This window comes from Colletes gigas, unplaced genomic scaffold, assembly GCF_013123115.1.
Source record: "Colletes gigas isolate AHSC1104 unplaced genomic scaffold, ASM1312311v1 Colletes_gigas_Sc00047, whole genome shotgun sequence".
In the NCBI taxonomy this organism is placed as follows: domain Eukaryota; kingdom Metazoa; phylum Arthropoda; class Insecta; order Hymenoptera; family Colletidae; genus Colletes; species Colletes gigas.
In genome coordinates this window covers 553,609-574,490 of record NW_025106676.1, presented here as the reverse complement: position 1 = coordinate 574,490, position 20,882 = coordinate 553,609, and the positions used below count along the sequence as shown (strand labels likewise).

Sequence of the window (20,882 nt, the reverse complement as noted above, 5' to 3'; positions counted from 1 at the left end):
GGGAAGCCTGAGATGTAACTGTAAGTAGTTTTAACAAAATTTTGTAGAGTGGAAGAATTATATCCATGATTGTGTACAAGTTAAGTCGACAAACACGACGAAAGAGTAAAAAAAATAAGAAACCAATGGAAATGAGAAAACGTCTCAATCAACAAAGTGTTAAAACAGAGTAAAACAATTAAACTACAGCCGACCAAAAAAGGTCCAGTAAATCTCCGTCTGTTTGCTTTTCGAAACGAGTTTTCCTTCCGAGGTCTCGGAGCAGGGATCGTTTATTTAGTTAGATATCTCGTTGCGCGTAGCGCAAAACAAATGACGTAATTAAAGAGAGAACAATTAGGAATCAATATTACGGAGAGATGTCAGCTTCCCTTCCGGCAGGCTACCGGGTTGCCGACCTGCAATGATTTACTCCGATCGATAATCTGATATGCAAATTATATTCGTACGGTAGGGATCAGTTACCTCTACCGCAACCAACTTAAGCGGTCTCCACACGGAATATTTAAACTGGCTTGTGTCGGTTAATGTGTACATTTTGTAGCCATTATACAATAGCACATAGATCGGAAGCAATGTAACATAGAATTGATAGGGAACCTCGTAAAACGTTCAATTATTTCTATTGGAATTGTAGGGCTATGGGTTGTATGATTGAATCAAACAACAATATTTCACTGTAGAATATTTAGTCTTTATTCTTAACCCGAAGATATAGATTCGTTCGGTCTGAAATTGGTTTCTAAACTGTGCAGAAGAAAGACGAGAGTGAAGAACTAGAACCAGCGACGAACTTTTATTTTTGTATAATAAACACCATGAGTTCGTATAACCCAAAACGGGAAAGAAACTTTAGACATATACAGTCGTCGCTGGAGATGATTTTTGTAACATCATGAGACGGTTAGGAAATTCAACAATTTCCAAGTCGACGGAAAAATCGTCGAAGCTCGAACGAGGGTGGAAAAACAACCAAGAAACGTTCGAGTGACAGGCTGATTAATAATCTACGCGAGATAGCGGGTCGTTTAGCGGCCATTAATGAATTTCGATAGTGATTAATCTCTATTAACTCGCTCTGGTTTCGATTGGGGAGCAATCAACGTCCGCTAGTAGATCCAAAATGGCTACCGTCGGGCGCGTGCACCGAAACGGCGCGACTGATAAATTTTAATCAATGGTCCGCGGCAAAACCAGCCGCGTATTTGCATCGAAATGGTTTATCGTTCGCGCAAAATAAAATTTCGCCGGCTGGCTCGCGTGTATCATTAAATCATTTCGCTGGATGTTACGGAGTGAATTTATCATCGATCTGATAGCACCGCGACCCGCTGTACCCCTCGTTTACCCCGCTCTGTACGCTGCCGGGGTGCCGGGTAGGCCAACCAACGAAGAACCTTCCAGCCAGGATAAAAGAAAAGAGAAAAGAGTAGAAATCACGACATTCCCCGGCTACTTGATATACGCCTTTAGCCCCAAGCCGGAGTCGCATTACGCGGTTCACCTGCGACGATCCTCGGCACCCTGACACCACGCCGCTTTCTGCCTCCCCTCCCCCTCCCCCTTCACGGAATTAATCTTCAAGAACTACCTTTTCGAGCCTTTCCAACAAGCGCCCACGTAGAGATCTTTAAACTAGTTCACAAGCTATTAATACTTAATTGTCACTTGCACGATGCCTAGATTGTTACCAGCCCTTCCGCGGTTTCTGTCGACCGATAACTGGGCCAATTGCTCATTTTTTACGTCGGCCAGTGTGACCAGCAATGGACAAAAGTCAAAAAACTAAAGTCTATGTTTTATAAATTCTTATATCCACAAAATGTTAATAAAGGAACGTAGATTTTAACACTATCCATAACTTTGACTGAATTTACCAATTTGTTGTTGAAAATGATGCCAGAAATTTATTGGTCGAAATCATTGACAGAGTATGCAGTGCCAACAATTTCAACTTCCATTCGCCTAAAAAATTGTAGAATATCACGGAAATATCTATAAATAAACCTTGTAAATTTGACTGCAAAAAGTGTTACTGTTTATTTGCAAACAATTCTCCAAGAAAGTCTCACAAAATGCGCTTCACACAAGTATTCTAGTCTACAGTTTCGTTTCTATGGTTTTTTCAGGGATGTGTTTCACAGAAAAAGTATGAGTTTTCTAATTTCAACATTCTGCATACGTATTTATGTATGTTTTATGAATGATCACAATTTTTTTCAAGTGAAAACTGAAAAAAACTGACTGGATTATTATGTGACCTTCAAATACGTTAACAATTAATTATCTGTTGCATGATACCTGAATAATTAATTCGTGAACGAATTTAACGAGAAGTCCTATACAATTATATTACAGCAATAATAATCTACAAAACACATTTTCCTCTAAACTTCTCTCTGTTTAGTTCTGCTTGGCAAATAAATCTTTACCTATTAAATACGATTCCTAAAAAATGTATCAGAAATAAAGGTATTTATAATTCGTTGATATTATTTAAAATAAGAACTGCCCGATCCCAGTTTTAAAGTTTGTCCCGTCCATTTTCCAAGCATCGTACGCAATTATAAGAAGCGGGAATTTAAAAATGGCGCGACGGAGAAAGAAACAGATTCCACCGTTCGACACTTAGAAAAAATGGATTATGTGAAAGAATGCAATCCGGTTGAACGTTATTTACCGAGGTTGTACACGTCTTGGTGGCACCAATGGAGTAACAAGTTAAAAGTCGAGCGGTAAAAACCGGATTCCGTGTCAACCTCCCGCATTGTTGATCTCTTCTACTTCTGTATATCCGAGCTCGACGGCGCCCGCCATCGCCGCGTGGGCGGAATTATTTTCTAGTAAACCGTGCTACGTTACCACCCCGTAAATTAACTATCGGCCGACGCGTGGGTGTCGCCAATCGCATTATTATATTCCTCGGTAGTAAATCGAGCGAAACTTTCCGCCGTAACGTTTCGATCGGCCCTGCGTACGCTCTCGGTTTCGGTCGTTGGACCCTTATTTTTCTCCAGGATCTGCATTCCCCCGTCTAGCGACGCCAATACGATAGGACAGTTCGCCCGTGTATTTCTATTGGGCGCCACACTGGGGCCATTGCACGCCAAACGCGGTAAAAAGTGGTTTTATACAAATACACCCACAATGAAATAACGATTCACTAATAGTCAATGTCATTTGTCGATTTTTGATACGACTACATAATTTTCAAATGTTCAATCCTAAAATTATAATCATCGTTTATTGTTGCTTTGGTTATTCAAGGTAAATGATGAGTAATTGAATGACGTATTTAAATTACACCAAAGAACACTTTTATATCTCTAACATTTTTTGAGTTATAACTATAGAACATGTTCAGTTTTCGTTTTATTTTTTAATTGTGAATGTAGTGTGATGCAGCGATCATTTTAGTTGCTTTTTGTAGAGTGAAGCTTTACCTTCTTTTTTAAAAAAAGAATTAGCTGCTACTAGCTGCTACTGCGAAAAATACAGAGATGATCATCTATTTCGGCACGTGCGAGTGTTACTCGATCGCGAGTATTGTTTTCATTCTCAAAAATACATCAAAACTAGAAAACAATGTATACATTACATTGCTTTCGCGAGTATTGTTTTCATTCTCAAAAATACATCCAAACTAGAAAACAATGTATACATTACATTGCTTTCGCCTCGAATGCTATAAAAGCATAAAACGACCACGAATTTGGAGCATCTCTCGTCTGACGTTCCTAAGTTGTAAATTGTGAGTGACATATTTAGTGTTAAAGGAATGGAATTTCCAAGTGAAGCAGGTAGGTACAGATATACAGGGTATTCGGCTACCCCTGGAAAAAATTTTAGTGGGAGATTCTAGAGGCCAAAATAAGACAAAAATTAAAAATATCAATTTCTTGACTGACAATGAGACTTCGTTAAAAGTTATTCCAAAATTAAATTAAAAAATTTCAAATCATTCACGAAAAAATTATTTTTGGTTGCAGGGCTCAATTACAAACATTTTTTATGAATAGACACACCCCCGAATTCCTATGCACTTTCGAGAAAAAAATTCGAGTAGGTACTGAAATTTTTCGGCGAAAAAAAAATTTCAAATAGTTCTGGAAAAATTATATTTAGTTAGTTCTTAGTTAGTTATAGAAGTCGTTCCTTGACACCGTAAAGTCTGAAAAACCTCCTAAAACTGGTCCAAGTTTCAAACGGCCATAACTCCTACAATAGTAAAGGTATCTCATTGAAATTTTTTTCTGAAGCAGAGCTCATGGATGCCTACAAAAACGTATTAGACAACTTTTCTGTAATGCGACAAACAAAGTTATTAAAAATGCAAAACAAATTTTTTAAAAAAATCGATAAGTGTAGGTGCCTAATTTTTTCGGCGAAAAAAAAAATTTCAAATCTTTCTGGAAAAATTATTTTTAGTTGCTGGGGTCAATTATAATAATTTTTGGTGAATAGACCTACCCCCGAAATCCTGCCCACTTTCTAGAAAAAAATCCAGTACAGGCGGAACTTTAAACGTCAATAACCTTTTAACGAAACCTCGATCAAGAAATTAGTATTCTTGATTTTCGTCTTATTTTGGCCTCTAGAATCTCCGATTAAAATTTTTTCCCATAACATTCTGTATTTATTTGAATTTTGCCACTTTTCTTCGATTTTAAACGCATTTATTTTCGAAATTTTCTTCCTCGAACAATTCTACTTATTGCATATTTATTTTTATTTTGTACGTGGAGTATAAAATTTGTAGCAAAGTTAACACTTTGACTGGCACTAGAAAAATTAATTCTCAAGTTGAGACGCCGAAGGAAATATAAGGTAAGATTTATGAATTTTAGCATGGTTACAAAAATAAGTAAAACAAATTTTAAATTATGTAGTTTACAATGATCTAAAATCAAAATTCTAGTCTTGTAAAATATTAAACGATATTAAGGATTTTAAATGTCAGTGAATGCGTTAAAATGACTAAATGTAAGAAAACGAGATAATGAAGTCGCTCCAGAAAATTATATTTGCACCTTAATTTGCATGTTCCAAAACGAGAACAAAATGGCCGGTGACTTATGAACGGTAGTGTATATCGCGTGCACCACGAGTCTTTCAAACTACGAAACTGTCTACGTCCACTTTTGAAATGTCTTAAAATACTGCAATCTGATTACTCAGCGTGGCTGATTTTATTACATGAAAGGCCATTCCGATTATCGACTAAAAATCCCCCGAAAGTCCAGTTTGCCAGTCATAGTTTAGAATCAAGAGAAAGGTGTTTCAAACGTGTACATTAGATTCTGACAGAGTTGAGTGAAATGTAATCAAACTAATGATTAACGATCGCGATCGCCTCGTGTTCAATAATCATTACGGTGGTTGTGATTAATGCTCGGTCAATAATTGTGATTAATGTATAACAGAAACAACTGTAGCGAATATAATGAAACAACCAGAAGGAGAAATTCTCTTTTTAAACCACGAATTTGTTTGAACTACCATTTTGTAGTATTGTGTATCCCAAATGCGTCTTTTACATATACTTTATACATTGAACAATACATATTCTACATAGTTATGGTTTAAGCAAATAAACTATGAATATTATTAGTCTTTCAATATACCGTTTGTTTCTCAATTGTATTATACTGTGCAATAATATCTTATTAAAGACAAAGTAAATAATTTATAAATATTTTTGCTTGATGAATGGTTAATTCAAACATTAACTTGACATTAGATTTATAATCAGCAACCCAAAAAACTCTAATGTACTAATTTGTCGTGGAAATCAAAGATCGATTTCCATATTTTGTTTGCATTTTTGCTATTTTTGCGCACTATGCGTCGAATCGAGAGCCGCAATAATTTAAGTAAAAGGTCGTCGCCGGGTCGCTGAGATGCCAATCCCTGCTCCAACCGTAATCATCTCGTTTATAAGACTTTCCATCGTTACCATAAACGTCCCAAAATTATCAGTTGGCCACGATACAAACGCGAAGTCTCGAATGGAAGTTTCCCGGCGGGGTTTTGCTCCCATTATCGATACTCTCCGGAACAATGCGGCTGGGTTATCTCGCGGTAAATTGCACCACCGTCGGAGCTCAATCTAAATGGGTACGACAAAGGGCAGAGTGAAACTACGCTAGACATAAATCGTCCAGTTCAAGCCAGGGTATAAATCCTGCACTGTTCAGACGCGAAACCACCACGAGGAGATATGGCACGGTCTATGGGTTCCTTTCAAATTCCCCCGGACCCTAACAATGTAATGAGAATACTGTAAAACCGGGGAAAACGCGACACAATAGCTCCGTTGATAAACTACACGTAAATAATGCACCGACGTATTCCTGGATCGATTGGGAAATTCGTTTTCGCGTATCAACCAGTGACGGATCCATGAGAAGTTTGGAATTTAAAATTATTAGCTCGTGAGAACGTGAACTGCTAATTTTTTCTTTAAAAAATTCGATTTTTATTTTTTTATTAATTGTATTAATAGGATTTTTTTCTTGTATGTGAGTTTGGAATTTGAAATTATATTTTATATTAATTTTATTAATAGGATCTTTTCTTCTATGAGGGTTTCAGGCTGTTCGTGCTTTCCTGGCTGACGAGTTTGTTAAATTTAATAATACACTTAATATCTATTTTAATTTGTCTTCAATTAAATTTTAATATATTGGAATACTTTCAAGGAGACTGCAAGACCTTCGGATTTAAGGATGAATTCTAGTCTAAAAAAAATTTCTATTTTAATTTATATCTTTAACTGAACTCCAATATATCTAGAATACTTTCAAATTGACTGCAAGACTTTCGGATTAAACTTTTATTCTCCATTTTCATCTAGCTCAGGATCTTAAAAATATGACAACTATGTCAAAATTCATAAATATAACGAAAATTAGTGTTGTAAAGAGGAACGTAGCAGGTGAAAAAGTAAAGCTAGGCTCCAAAGTACTGACAAAAGTAACGTGTTTAATGGAAATAAATATTTAGGCGATAGCTGGATCGAACGGACATAACCAGTAATGTAAAACAGCGAACAATCGCGTAGATCTTCGACTGGTGTCCGGATTGTCTCGAAAGCGATTTAAATGTTTGCCCGTCGGGCAAAATACTAATACGCATCGTCGAACCATTACTTTGTTCGCTGGGAACGAAGCATGATTAAATACAAGGTATTTGTACGACTCGAGTATTTATTACTCAGCCTACTGTTGCGAGCTGTGCATCGATAACAAATCGAATTAGCCTGTAAATCGATATCTTCCGCGAGCGGTGGATGCACGGCGATCTGTTACTCCGATTGGCTGCTTTATCGGACTATCTGCGCGCCGCTGTATGGTTAATGAGAGGTAACTTTGATAGCTCGAGTAATAACTACGACCGGCTCTTATTCAAATTAATAATTCAACCGTCGCCTCGTCAATAGCTTTTTCTCGTAAATTATGGAATCGATGACTTAATTAGCCTCCATGGAGAATTCTCTTATCGATTTCTAAATGTTCTGCGAAACGTTGATAATCACTCTTATGCTAAATTTCCAAGCATGGACTATTTCTGTATGGATTGTTCCAAAGACTGTTTGAGATCGTGTTCCAAAGAGTAATAAATAAATAACGAATAGGCATTCTGACAGTCATTCCAATCAACGTAATATTTTATTTCGATTGTGTAATTTAAATTGTGACTTGTATCTATCGATTGGGATGTTTACCTTAATCTAGATGGGAATCCTGCCCATCTCTGGTCACAACCAGTTCGCATTTTAAAGAAAAGATACATATGTAGATAAACTAATGGTCGATTGTTAGTTTGTCTAGATTTATCATCTAGAAGACATTTATATATTTATCTTCATCAAAATACGTGTTTAACTTTCAAATTATTCGTAATATAAAATAGCCAGAAAAATAAAGACTAAAATTTTGATTTTAGAGCACTGTAAATTGTATAACCTGAAATTTGTTTCAATACTTATTTTTATAATCTTGCTGAAATTTATAAATCTTATCCAAATTTATTTCCCTCGACATCTCAACTTGATAATTAATTTTTCTAGGTTTATAATGGAAAATCCTGTCACCCAAATATTCTCATATAGTTTTCGATTTATCGGTGTCTTTCGAACCCCGACGAAGCTCGTAAAAGCCTGGGACATTAAAAACCGTATCATAATTGACGAAAATCTCAGCCTGGAAAAAGATCCAGCAAAGAAAAGCTATCGTTTTAGTAAAAACTCTGAAAATTAATGGAATGTGTCGAAATTAGAAGCGTTTAGAAAGGGTAACGTAATTAATTACTGGACGCGGATAACAATCTGGCTAAAAGCCCCGGCACGGCTGGAACTAATCGCAGGCCAACTCTGGGAAGTTTCACCTCGGATTAATACACGACAAATGAGCCAATCGCGAAACTGCTGGCCGTGCGCGTACCCAACGAATGGAATGCTAGGTTCGAGATAAAACGAAGCGGATATTTACTGCGACGAAGCAACGCGTATAGGTGTCTTCTATGTATCCGCGTATCTACATTCACAGAAGATCGGTAAGCGAGGGAAGTACCGGTCCAAGTTGCGTACACGCGGCGCGTAATGCAAGCAAAACGACGGAACAGCAGCAACTTCGCCTTTAACCGAGATCAACGGCCAGTTTATGGAAATTGCCGGGATGTACGGATATTGATTGGCTACAAGTTCGCGGTATGCGGGGGACCACCCGCAGGTGCCAGAATCGCTTTTAACTGTAGTTACACGCATGAAAGCTCGCGAGATCGTATAAATACAAGTGCTACGGGAGATTCACGGCCGGCTACTTCAACAAACGCTGCCCAATCAATGAACGTAACAAGGCAAATATTTAAACGATACCTCATCATCTTTGTTAATTTATTTTTTATCCCTCGTGAATAATAATATCCTTCATACTTCTACAAACAGGTTGATTAGCACTTTGTACTTACAACGTGGTGCAATATTGTTTACAAATGGAAGAATCTTAATACTCGTCAAATTGTAAATAACGCTACTTAAAGTTTCTGGAAATAATTCAGTGGCTCGAATCGAAGTTCATTTTAATACTTTGACAGTTGGAAATTATTCTTAAAATTTGTCTTACTTACAACCTCACTAAAGTTCATGAAACCTATTCAAATTTATTTCCTTTAACATTTTAATTCCAGAATTAAGTAATTATTTTACTTTCATACTGAAATGTCCTGTCACCCGTCACCCGGATGGCAGTCAAAATGTTAAAGGAATTTTATCCATTTTTTAATATCCCATTTCTGTTGAATTTATTGCTGTATAAAGCAGGAAGAATTGGCTAAGCGAGAATTGAATATTTTAATATTTCCTATTTCTCAAAGATTTAATTTCGAAAGTTTTCTAAAAGTCACCATTGTCTTCCAGGCGATTGACTAATTGGTCAGAAATTCGCAGTTCAAACTATGCCACGCGTATCGAGCTCAGTGAAATATTTTCAACGATCGTATCAGACCCGTGAGTCAGGGATTTGTTTGTACAAGACTATGAGATTCGATCGGTTAGATTGTAAACTGCGAGTCAGCCCATTGAAAATAACTATTTATCGCGTATCCCGTTCGGTTGAAGATACAGAAAAGATTATTGTATTTACATAACTGCATATTTTCGATCGAGTAAATCGAGTCGTTTGAATATTTTGTGTACAATAATAATATTAGAATAAGATATTCCGGGGCCGTATAATCGCGAATGTAATGCTGGCATAAACGTCGCGACGAGTCGCCCCGGACTCTCGGGAGACTTCAATGCACGGGTAATAGTGTCATCGAAGAATTCAGAGCGTTAATGTCACGATCGAAGATAGGAGAATGGGTTATAATTTGTCAGAAGTAAAGGGAACGAACCTGAAAACAACTGAATTTATCATTTATATATTTTCTTTCCATAAAATATTTAAAACAATTTTCACCGACACGTTGGGAATTTTTCGAACAGATTTTTTGGAAAGCATCGATTCTCGAGGAGCGCTGAGAATGCGTAACACATTAAAACGGACGCTAACGTGTGTTGTAAACGGTTGGAATTAAAAGATAAACTGCCGCGGATCGAGACGATACGAGTCAGATAAGCCGCTAATGGTGCTTTAATCCACCTTTAACTAATTGCTAATAGCCAGAACGAAACGAAGCAGGATTTTCGCCAACAAATTAAGTCAAAGATGTTGCGAGGCGTGCCCACTTAGGCGTTGCGTTCGATGTTTCCGCGTAATCGAAAAGCTAATGGACGCGTACAATTATCCGAGAATCTTATCGACGCGCGATTTCTTTCCCGCCGTACGATCAAGCTTTTTATTTAATTATTATGGCTCCCGAAGCCGTGAACTGGAAACTATAGTGCGTACTCGAGCGTTAGAACAAGGTAATACGCAATCTTCTCGCATTTACGAGAAAAGTAAACAGATATCTCAAGAATTTTCTTATTTGAAAGGCGACATTGTGAAATTTTTGGAAACATTTTAAACAACACATACCTCTAGAAAATTCCTAATATAAATATCTGCATGCTACATTTTTCGTTATTATCATTAAATTTGTTTAAAATGATTACCAGAAGGTATTACACATATGTATTCTTAATAGAATCAATAAATATACTTATAACAGAGAAATTTCTGAGTATATTTCCATAGACAAAATTAATTTCTCTTATGGTCTTGCATGTATGTATGAGAAAAGGGAATAGATATCTTGGGAATTTTCTTATTTAAGAGGCAACATTGTACAATTTTAAACAACGCGCATATCTCTACAAAATTCCTAATATAAATATCTACAAGCTGCATTTTACGTTAATTATTATTTTCGTTATTATCGTTTTTGTTTAAAATGATTACCAGAAGGTATTATTCATATGTATTCTGAATGGAATTAATAAATATACTTATAACAGAGACATTTCTGAGCACACTTCCGCAGAAAAAATTGATTTTTCTAAACGTTTCTGCACATATACTTGAAATCTGGTCACGTAAATCTGAAATGTCCCGTGTAATGCAACTAAGAGCAAAGCAATTTCACGCGCAGTACCACAACAAGAATGCATCGAAACTTTTTGCATGGATTTCCCGTCGACTTCGAAAATATTGCACGGTTTCCACAGTAATTTGTTACTACTTTGCACGATTTTGCTTGGCTATAAATAAGTCACGAGTCCGAATAAATAGCGGCAGGTATAATTAGTCCGATCGCGGTGCCCCGTAGTCGTTTACAAATTAATCGCTGCCCGTTTCTGCGCGCTGCGATTTTAAGAATGAAAATCCCTCGCGTTTCATCGATCTCTTTCTCTTTCTCTTTCCTTCCACCGTCCAACTACGGCTCGTTTCTTGGCTAATCATTTACAAGGGTTCCAGGAGATTTCATGAATGAAATCTCGCAATCGTCTGACACGGGGCGATACATTAACGTTTATTCGCCGGGGCTTGGTTCTCTACCAGGAATCCTGAACGTGTTGCAGCCAGGTGTTGAGATACAACAGCCTCTACCGGGTGTTTCCAAGCAGTACCGATTACGTAATCGTTGTCTGGCACGCCACGTACTAGATTTTTAACGTCGAACAAAATTAAACGCGACGGAAAGCATTTGTCAAACGCACGCACTCATTTTGTGTAATATCATTATTGAGGTAGAGTTTAATATTGATTAATTAATGTTTGTAGGAGGGGACGATGTGTTATTGTATATTATCAAAATAAATGTTATAAGCGGATACAAAAAGAGGATACACGAGCTCTAAATACCAAAATTGTTGGGGCTGACATATATCTATAATACTCTCTTAAGGATAGGAAGAAATTGATAGTGAAAATGAGAATATTTATGAAGAAACTAAAGAAATATGTATGAACGTTTTGATAATATACAATTAGATTCAGATAATTCATATGTATTTATATTGCTTCTCATTTTATTATTTATTTACTTTGTTGTATCTGTAACATAGTATTCAACCTTTAAAAAATTAATTTCCATTTAGTGTATACATATTGCGAATTTTAAGAAATACAAATAAAAATAAAAATATGTGATTCTTGCATAATACAGTATATTACGTTTCAAAACTTATTTTCACATTTAGTATATAAATACTGCGAATTTTAACCCTGAAATCCCCGTTTGCTTATAGAAATTATTTTCTTCCACTATTTTACTGTAACATAAAAGAAACAAAAATAAATTTGTGAAGAAAGAAATAAAAATAAGTGTGACTATTACATAAGAGAGTATTCTACCTTTAAAAAATTAATTTCACATTTAGTGTATAAATATTGCAAATTTTAATCCTGAAACCTCCTTTCTTTATAGAAATTATTTTCTCCCACTATTTTACTGTACCATAAAAAAAAAAAAATGAATTCATGTAGAAAGAAATAAAAACAAGTGTGATTATTACATAATAGAATATTCTACCTTTACAAAATTAATTTTACATTTAGTGTATAAATATTGCGAATTTTAACCCTGGAATCTTCTTTTGTTTACAGAAATTAGTTTCTTCCATTATTTTACTGTACCATAAAAAAAATTTGTGTAGAAAATAATGAAAACAAGTGCGACGATTAATTTCAGCGATGATTTCGAGACGATTGGAATGAATGGACCGAATGGTACCTTGAAACCAAATCGAAAAGAGAAAGAGTGGTATGGAACCAAAGGTCCACCCGTTAGAGATCCGGCCCACGCGTTCTAGACGGCCAGACTAGCACGTTCTAGACGGTCAGGTGAGTATATAAGGAGTTAAGAAGCGAGCAGCGCGGAAATAAGGAGCAAGAGGAGGAAGGCAGCCGGTCTAGGTATCTGATGGGCCGATTGCATCATTAGCGAGTGTACGTGCTCGCTAGTAGAGAAAGCTAGATCTCGAGCAGCGGACGGTACCAGGGGGAGGAAGGCGTAGAAACGATCGAGAAACACCAATTAAATCTGATAGCAACGGCTTTCCGATATTCAGTGCAAATGACATACGAAATCGATGAGCTCGGGCTTGCTAGAAATGATCGGGAATCGATCGAGGAAGCTTTCAATCTTCGATCTCGATAATAATCGTAACTATTTTCTGCTTCGCGGGGACTATCGCTCTCCTTGATAAAGGCTGCACGGAGCTTTCTACGCCGATAAGAAACGTTTGCTGCACTTTTCGTACGCGCTGCAACTTCCATAGTTGAGGAGAAAAAAGCTCGCGAGCATCGAGATTCGCGAAATTATGCAAAAAGTATGTTTTCGTTCGTGCTTTCGACCGTTTGACCCTCGGATCGAGCGTCCATTTTGAATCTCAATTTCGTTTATTTTTACTGCAAAGTTGCCTAATCGAATTTCTGCATTATAATATTAATATCGTCTGCTTTCGTAAGTTCCTACTGGAAATCGAAAGGTCAAACATTACGGTTCTAAAACAAACAGTTTCTACGGGTCAAAATTGAGTCAGAGTCCATCGAGTATTCAAACACAATCGCTGTTCACACAACTATGACAGAACATAAATCGCGTGACTTACTTTGATTATGAAAGATGACGCAGCTATTACAACTCAGATAATCTACAAAATTTTTGTACCCACTGCCGGCGCCAGTTATTTTGTAGAAAAATGTCACTTCTGTGTTTGAGTATATAGTTTGTAAGATTCTTTTATAGATATAATTTTGCATACTGTAATATTATTGTTTATATGCATCATCTGTGTACAAAAGAGATTCTAATCCATATATAATTAAATAAATAAAATTCAGATAAATGGAGTCCAGAAGTTTAGTAACTGGAGAATCGTGATGCAATAAATGGAGTTTCTATGGTATTGTTCTATACTGTAATATTACTATTTCTGTGCATTATTTGTGTACAAAAGAGATTCCAACCCGTAAATAAATAAATAAATAAAATTTGGATAAAAGGAGCCCAGAAGTTCAGTAAATGGGGAATCGTGATGCAATAAATATATTAGGTTGTCCGGAAAGTTCTTTTCGTTTTTTTAACAGGTATTAAGTATAAAATATTTTGGGTTCTGTGTACTATTCTTGAATAATATATGATCCGTTCTGTTCTACCACCTTTTGCCATCGCTCCGGAACCCTCATAATGCCGCTTTTCCAAAATTCCCTTGCCTTACTGTTAAAATATTCTTCGAGGCCGTTTTTTATTTCATTAACTGATGTGAATTTTCTATTGTGAAGAAAATTTTTGAGGGAAAGGAACAAATAATAGTCCCATGGTACAAGGTCTGGAGAGTGTGGAGGATGCGGTAGAACATCCCAATCAAGCTCTAAAAGTTTTGTTCGCACAGGTAAAGAAACGTGTGGCCCCGCGTTGTCGTGATGGAACACGACGCCACGTCTATTCACCAATTCTGGACGTTTTGCAATGATAGCCTCTTTCAGTTTTTCGAGTTGGGTGCAATATTTCTCACTGTTAATCGTTTGCCCTTGCGGAAGTAACTCGTAGTAAAGAACACCCTTCCAGTCCCACCAAATTGAAAGCAATATTTTCTTCGGGTGAAGTCCAGCATTTGCTACCGTTAAAGAACTCTTATTTCGACTCGACCAAGATCGTTTGCGTGCAGTGTTGTCGTAGAGGATCAAAGTTTCATCCCCAGTAATCAAACTTTTCAAAAACGGCTCTCTTTTGTCACGTTGGATGAGTAAATCGCATGTTGAGATTCGGTTCAGAAGATTGCTTTCCGTCAGTTGATGAGGGACCCACACTTCGTAGCGTTTAACGTATCCAAGCTTTGTCAAATGTTCATGAACCGTTGTTCGCGGGATGTTTGAAGCATTTGCTATCTCACGAACACTAGATCTTGGGTTTTCATCGAGGTAGGCCTTGATAAGGTCAGTATCAGTGGTGGATGGACGGCAGCTGCGATCTTTATCTTTAAGGTTAAAATTTCCGGCTCTAAACCTTCTAAACCAATTACGGACTGTTTGAACAGTTATAGACTGGCCCCCATAAACGTCACAAATCTTCTTTGCAGTATTTTCAAACGTACTGCCTTTTTTAAAGCAGTAAAACATCACATGACGCAAATGCATCTTTTGGTTTTCCATCTTTCACAAGGCGAAAAACACTCGACAAACTTTCTACTGACGTCAAAAACTGTTCTCTTGTACTGCCAGAGGATGACTAACAACCATACAGTTGACGGTAGAGTGCTCTGGTTGTTTGTTTACTTTAACACAGCGAGACAAGGCCCTGAGCGACGAACGCGAAAAGAACTTTCCGGACAACCTAATAGTTTCCACGTTATGAAAAACAGATAAATCCACAAAGTTCTTAAAATTGTCCAGTGGATTGCAGATGGTCGTTAACGAGAAATAGCAGCGACCGGAAGGATTAATTACGCAACGGAGAGTAAGTGTGCGGCCCTGAGAGCGGCGATGACGGGACGTCGAAAATCTATACACCAGGGGATAGGTTTGAGGCAGCATTCCGCGGTTTCGTCGAGTTTTTGCGGCGACCGGAGAGAGTGAAAGACCGCGGGGCTAAACATCGTCCACGTCAAAGGGGAAAGCGCGCGAAGAAGAAGAGGCGGCGGCAACAAGAGTCGCGAAATGTCGCCTCCGTGTCAGTGTCCGTAAGGGTGCCGTATACAGGGCTTATCGGGACTGTGGATCGCCGGCACTTCGTATTGTATATCGGCGGCGATTTAAAAAGGGAATGACGTTTTATCCCGCAGTACGATCGATAAGGCATTCGAGAATGGTAGCCCGCCTTTTCTTCTGAACCCTCCGTGCCGCCTAAGAAATGACTTACTGCCGATTTCACCCCCACCCTCCGTCGTACTGAAAACGTGATTTCGTCCTGACTGCGCAGGGTTTTATAACCGCTCGACCTTTAATGGAATTATCGCTGCGATTGTCAATGGACGTGATTCGTATTCTGGTCGCGATCCCTTCTTTTTAACCCTTAAGTGGACTCTCAATCTCGACTGAATTATTTTACTTAACGTTGATTTTTACCAAATTTGTAAATGGAAATCAACTTTTCCTTAGAGGGGAAACCACTGTGATGTATTGAAAGAGTCGACATTTTTTTTTTATTTCTTTTCAATGCTTTGGGGTTTTAAGAATGATCTTCTAAAATGTTAAAGTAAAATTCGCAAAAATGACAAAGTTGTAGAAGATTTAGTAGATGTAAATATTAATTTTGTCACAGTTTTTTGAGATTTTTCTTTCAAAGCTCCACCATTTTATAATAAACAATTATTTTTAAAAATCCGTACGTGCAATTGAAGCTACTGTCTTATTTATAGTTTAAGAAAATTGCATGATCTCATGTTTCACAACTTGCAGTGAAAAATTACACATCCGTCCGTTTCTAACTTTGGAGGCCTCTCATGCTGGTTACAATTATGGCTATAATAATTAATGTTTTTATATGAAATTTTTACAAGAAATAGTTCAAAAAATGTACTTTCAAAAACACTAAACGTCTATCAGAAAAAGTGTTATAGTTACGTCCGAAAAATTCTTGAAAATTGCCTTTATTTTCAGTCGTCACAGTGGTTTTCTCCCCTCAAAGCATTTAAAAAATAATGAACTAATGGAGGATTACATAAATTTTCAAATAATTATATCGACATATATTAAACAATTATTTGTTTAAAATTACAGAGGGCCGCAGCAACCTCAATAATCCACTTAAGGGTTAATTTACCCTTTATTATTTCTGACTTATAAAAGAAACTATAAAGCGATTCTAATAACTTCGAATTGTATTTTGCGTGGTTATTTTTAAGATAAAAACTGGTTGGCACAGAAGTGGAAAAGATACTAGAAGAGAATAAAGTTACAGGAACGAGATTCTTCGGATCTGCATATAACCGTGAAATACCTAATAGAAAAAATTTATCCGCCGATAGGGAATCGCTGTATCTCCGTTGATGTCTCCATCGTGGCCAGAGTCGATCGACCCTTTCCCAACCATCGAATATCTGTCCATCTCTGGACACCCATAGTCCCACGATAGAGAATAGGAGATTTATTTCGCGCGCGGGATCGTAGCTTCGAAACGATCCGCGTGATCTGGTCCTCATCACCGAGCGTGGGCACCTATCTGCTCTACGTTCGGAGCATTACCGCTTATTGCGCTCTAAAGTATCTTATCGTGCTCGTAGCGGCAGAAAGATTCAACTGCCAGCAAAAATCACGACGAACACGGGGCCAGCCAACGACGCCGCGGCGAGTAGCGATGGGATTCAAACGATGTCAAACGTTTGAATTCTGCTTTGGTCTGTAAACGGGTTCAAACTTCGCGCAAACGCCCTTAACTATCGAACAACACTCTTCGAAGCTCGTTACTACTATGTAATTCCTGAATTTTAAACATCCAACGCTTTGGAGTTGTTCAAACATCTAGCAACGGCTTCAAACTTTCTCTAACACTTGCAAACAGGACTCACGTAGATTCAATCCTACTAGTAACTCCTGTTAGTCCCTGGATTTGAAACAAGCAACACTTTTAAGTTCTTCAAACATTTAGCAATGGCTTCAAACTTGCCTGGAAACTTGCAAACAAAACTCAAAATGATCCTTTACTACTATCAACGTCTTTCAATCCCTGAATTCGAAGCAGACATTATTTTCAAGCAGTTCCAACATCTAGCAACAGCTTCAAACTCACTCTAAAATTTGCAGACAGGACTCAAGACGATCCATAACTCTTATCAACGTCTTTCGATCCCTGAATTTGGAACAAGCAAAACAATCAAGTTGTTCAAATATCCAGCAACGTCTTTCGACTTACTCGGAAAGTTGAAAACAAGATTCTTGAGGGCCCATCGCTAGGTTGCGAGGGATTGGAACGAGGAAGGGAAGTACCGGGCGCGAGGGGAGAGTCGGGAGAATAAATTTCGACCGATAAGTGATCGTCTAGCGTGGAGGGCGTCGTTTCTTATCGAGTCGGATCGTGTTTAGCGCCGATCGACACGCTCGGACGAATCCCCGGGACTTCTTCAGAGAACCCGCGAAGCGCGAATTCAAAATAGAGAGGATGCGTTTGTGATCGAACGAGACGATGCGAGGAAAACGAGCGAACCAGTTCGAGCGTTGAACTGCGACGAACGACGAACGGTCTCGTGTCGAACAACCAGCGCCAATCCTTCAATTTCCCTGGGCTCGATTGTAAAACCATGTTCTTTATTTTCGCGGCTGTTATCCGACGACGCCGCGTCTACATCTGCTTATGTAGATTCCCGGCCGCGATTGCCGTGGACCACGTGGGCGGACCGCAACTCGCTCTGGGAGATCGACTTATCCGTGAAGAATGGAAACTCGAGAACCATCAGCCACTTCTACGGGAGACCCTAGACCTCGAAGAAGCTCAACGAGACATCGAAATATAGATCATGTTCAGCTTCGTCTATTAGGTAGGATTCTTTTTATTGATAGGAAATTTAAATCGATGGCCAATCTAGTGAAATCCTCTTGGCTGCCTATTAGCCCCTCAAGCATGTTGCAAGTTTTGACCTGAAACAATGGAGTTCAGCTTTCTGCCTAATTTCTACTTAATTTTAGAACATTTAAGTCACAATGAATTTTTATTTATTGCAATGCAATTTTCATGGGTGATCACTTTAACGAAATCCACTTGAACACCTATTAACCACTCAGGCATGATACAAATTTTGATCTGAAGCAATGGGGTACAGCTTTCTGTCTAATTTCTACTTAATTTTAAAAGATTTATGTCACAATGGAACTCTACTTATTGTAATGGAATTTTCATAGATGATCAATTTAACGAAATCATCCTAAACTTCTGTTAACCCCTCAGGCATGACCCAACTTCTAATCTGAAACAATGGTGTACAGCTTTCTGCCTAATTTCTACGTAATTTTAGAACATTTATGTCACAATTTAACTCTATTTATTGTAATGGAATTTTCATGGATGATCAATTTAATGAAATTCTCTGAAACCTTTTAGGCATGACACAAGTTTTTATCTATAACGATGGTGTTCAGCTTTCTGCTTAATTTCTACATAATTTTAGAAGATGTATGCCCCAATCTAACTCTATTTATTGTAATGGAATTTTCATGGATGATCAATTTAATGAAATCCTCTGAAACCCCTTAGGCATGCCACGAGTTTGGATCTATAATGATGGTGTTCAACTTTCCAATGCGGTAAAAGAAGATACATAATACGGCAACTAACGATTGAGAGCAAAGAATCCTGAATCGGTGGATCGAAGGGTTAATGTGTTGAGACATTTAACTACTAGCACGAGAAATATTCTGATACCATTCGTATACAATGGGACCCGTTAGAGTCGTGCTTACAGCGGTATTGCAGCTGTATCAGCTGTAACTTTGTTCACGCATCCGGAAACTTGAAACTCCGCGTACTGGTAATATTTTCCAGAAATGTGAGTACAAACATGAACGAACGACGCTGGTCCCTCGGGGCAACAGGCTCGAATATACATATAATAAGTTGAGATCTTATGTTTGGAATTTGTCCGTAGAGATTTCTATTGCACTCTTGCTAATCTCATAATCAGTTCTTCCGTTAATTAAAAGTGCATACAATTTTCTGTTTAAATACGAGCATTCGGTATTAATTTTAAATTATCACAATACTATTCAACGATAATAAGTTATGTCCCGAAGGAACATAAAATTGGCGAATTAAAATATCATTTCTATAAAATTCAAATCAGACATATTTTTTCGTAAGGTATAACTTAGGGCGACGACATATGTAAATATCTAATAATCAGAAAACAAAAATAAAACGTTCGATATACATATACTTATAATCGTGGCAAAGAAGAATAAAATTGAGAACGAAAGAATAATTTCAAATAAATGATTTTCCATTAGACCCAACGCATTGTACACACATTTTTCATTTATGTTCTACGCTGTGTGCCATAAATGCACAACCCCGCGGTCTAGTAATAACAGAGCAGTTGCAATAAATTATCATACAAAGCAAATCACCGATACTATTTACTTTCACTTATCCCATTCGTAACGACCTTAACTCATAACTTACGGGCGCGTTATGTTCACGATCGACAGTTACAGTTGCTCTGTTCTCTGTATATTCTACCCGGTGGAATGCCGAGGGCGCAGAATCGTGAAAGTTGCAGGAATACCGGCGATAAAGTTCGCGGTACCGCCAACATTGCATGCATCGCTACGGGAAAATCCACGTCCGTTTCTAAAGTTCAGCCAGAGACTCGGGAGATCTCAGTCTTCGAACGCAGCCCTAGGCTCTAACGCTTTGTGAAAATGATCTGCTGTTTGCCAGCACACGACCAGCGTGCACGAAACGTTACGGTAGTCGATTCTCGGTAAAATCTATGCTTCGAACAGAGTATAAACACGTGCACGATGCGGGGAGAAATTTCGATCGTATCCGTGAACGGGAACGCGATTCAGAAAGACTTCTCTGACTATGCTACTTCGTCTGCGACAGAGCTATATCGGTGCAGACTAAATTGGCCAGTCAAGGTCACTCAGGGTCTACCCTCATCGCTTGGCTGGCCGCCGCCTCAGGTGTATTCCGGTCTAACTTGCGATAGTATTTTTTTCGAGGAAAAATAATGAAAATTGCATATGCTACAAATACACAAAAAATGCTATTATAAGGGAGGGCTTCTGTATCGAGGTACGATTTCTAGATATTCACTAATTTTTAAAAAGAAAACTGGAGGTTGGTTTGTATTGGGATTTTACGTATATGTTTGTCGATGTTTGAAGTATACACAGTATTTTTTTCGAGGGAAAATAATGAATGTTGCAAGTGCTACAAGTAAAAAAAAAATAATTGTAAAGGAGTGCTTCTGTGTCTGCGACTTTGAACGGATCCGTGTCCCCCGAAATTGTACACGA

At 37.8% G+C, this 20,882-nt stretch overlaps 2 protein-coding genes across 2 annotated transcripts in view; both read right to left on the bottom strand.

Moving 5' to 3' along the window:
• LOC122403219 (laminin subunit alpha-1) overlaps window positions 1–20,882 on the bottom strand; it is a 215,255-nt gene that overhangs the window by 96,966 nt on the left and 97,407 nt on the right. The gene's annotated exons all lie outside the window — the stretch shown is intronic.
• LOC122403230 (histone-lysine N-methyltransferase SETMAR-like) lies at window positions 14,263–15,194 on the bottom strand. Its single transcript, XM_043406615.1, has 2 exons — window positions 14,621–15,194; window positions 14,263–14,586 (listed from the first exon to the last, which is right to left on the bottom strand). The coding sequence occupies exons 1-2, from the start codon at window positions 15,081–15,083 to the stop codon at window positions 14,555–14,557; spliced, it is 495 nt and encodes a 164-aa protein (XP_043262550.1). The 5' UTR covers window positions 15,084–15,194; the 3' UTR covers window positions 14,263–14,554.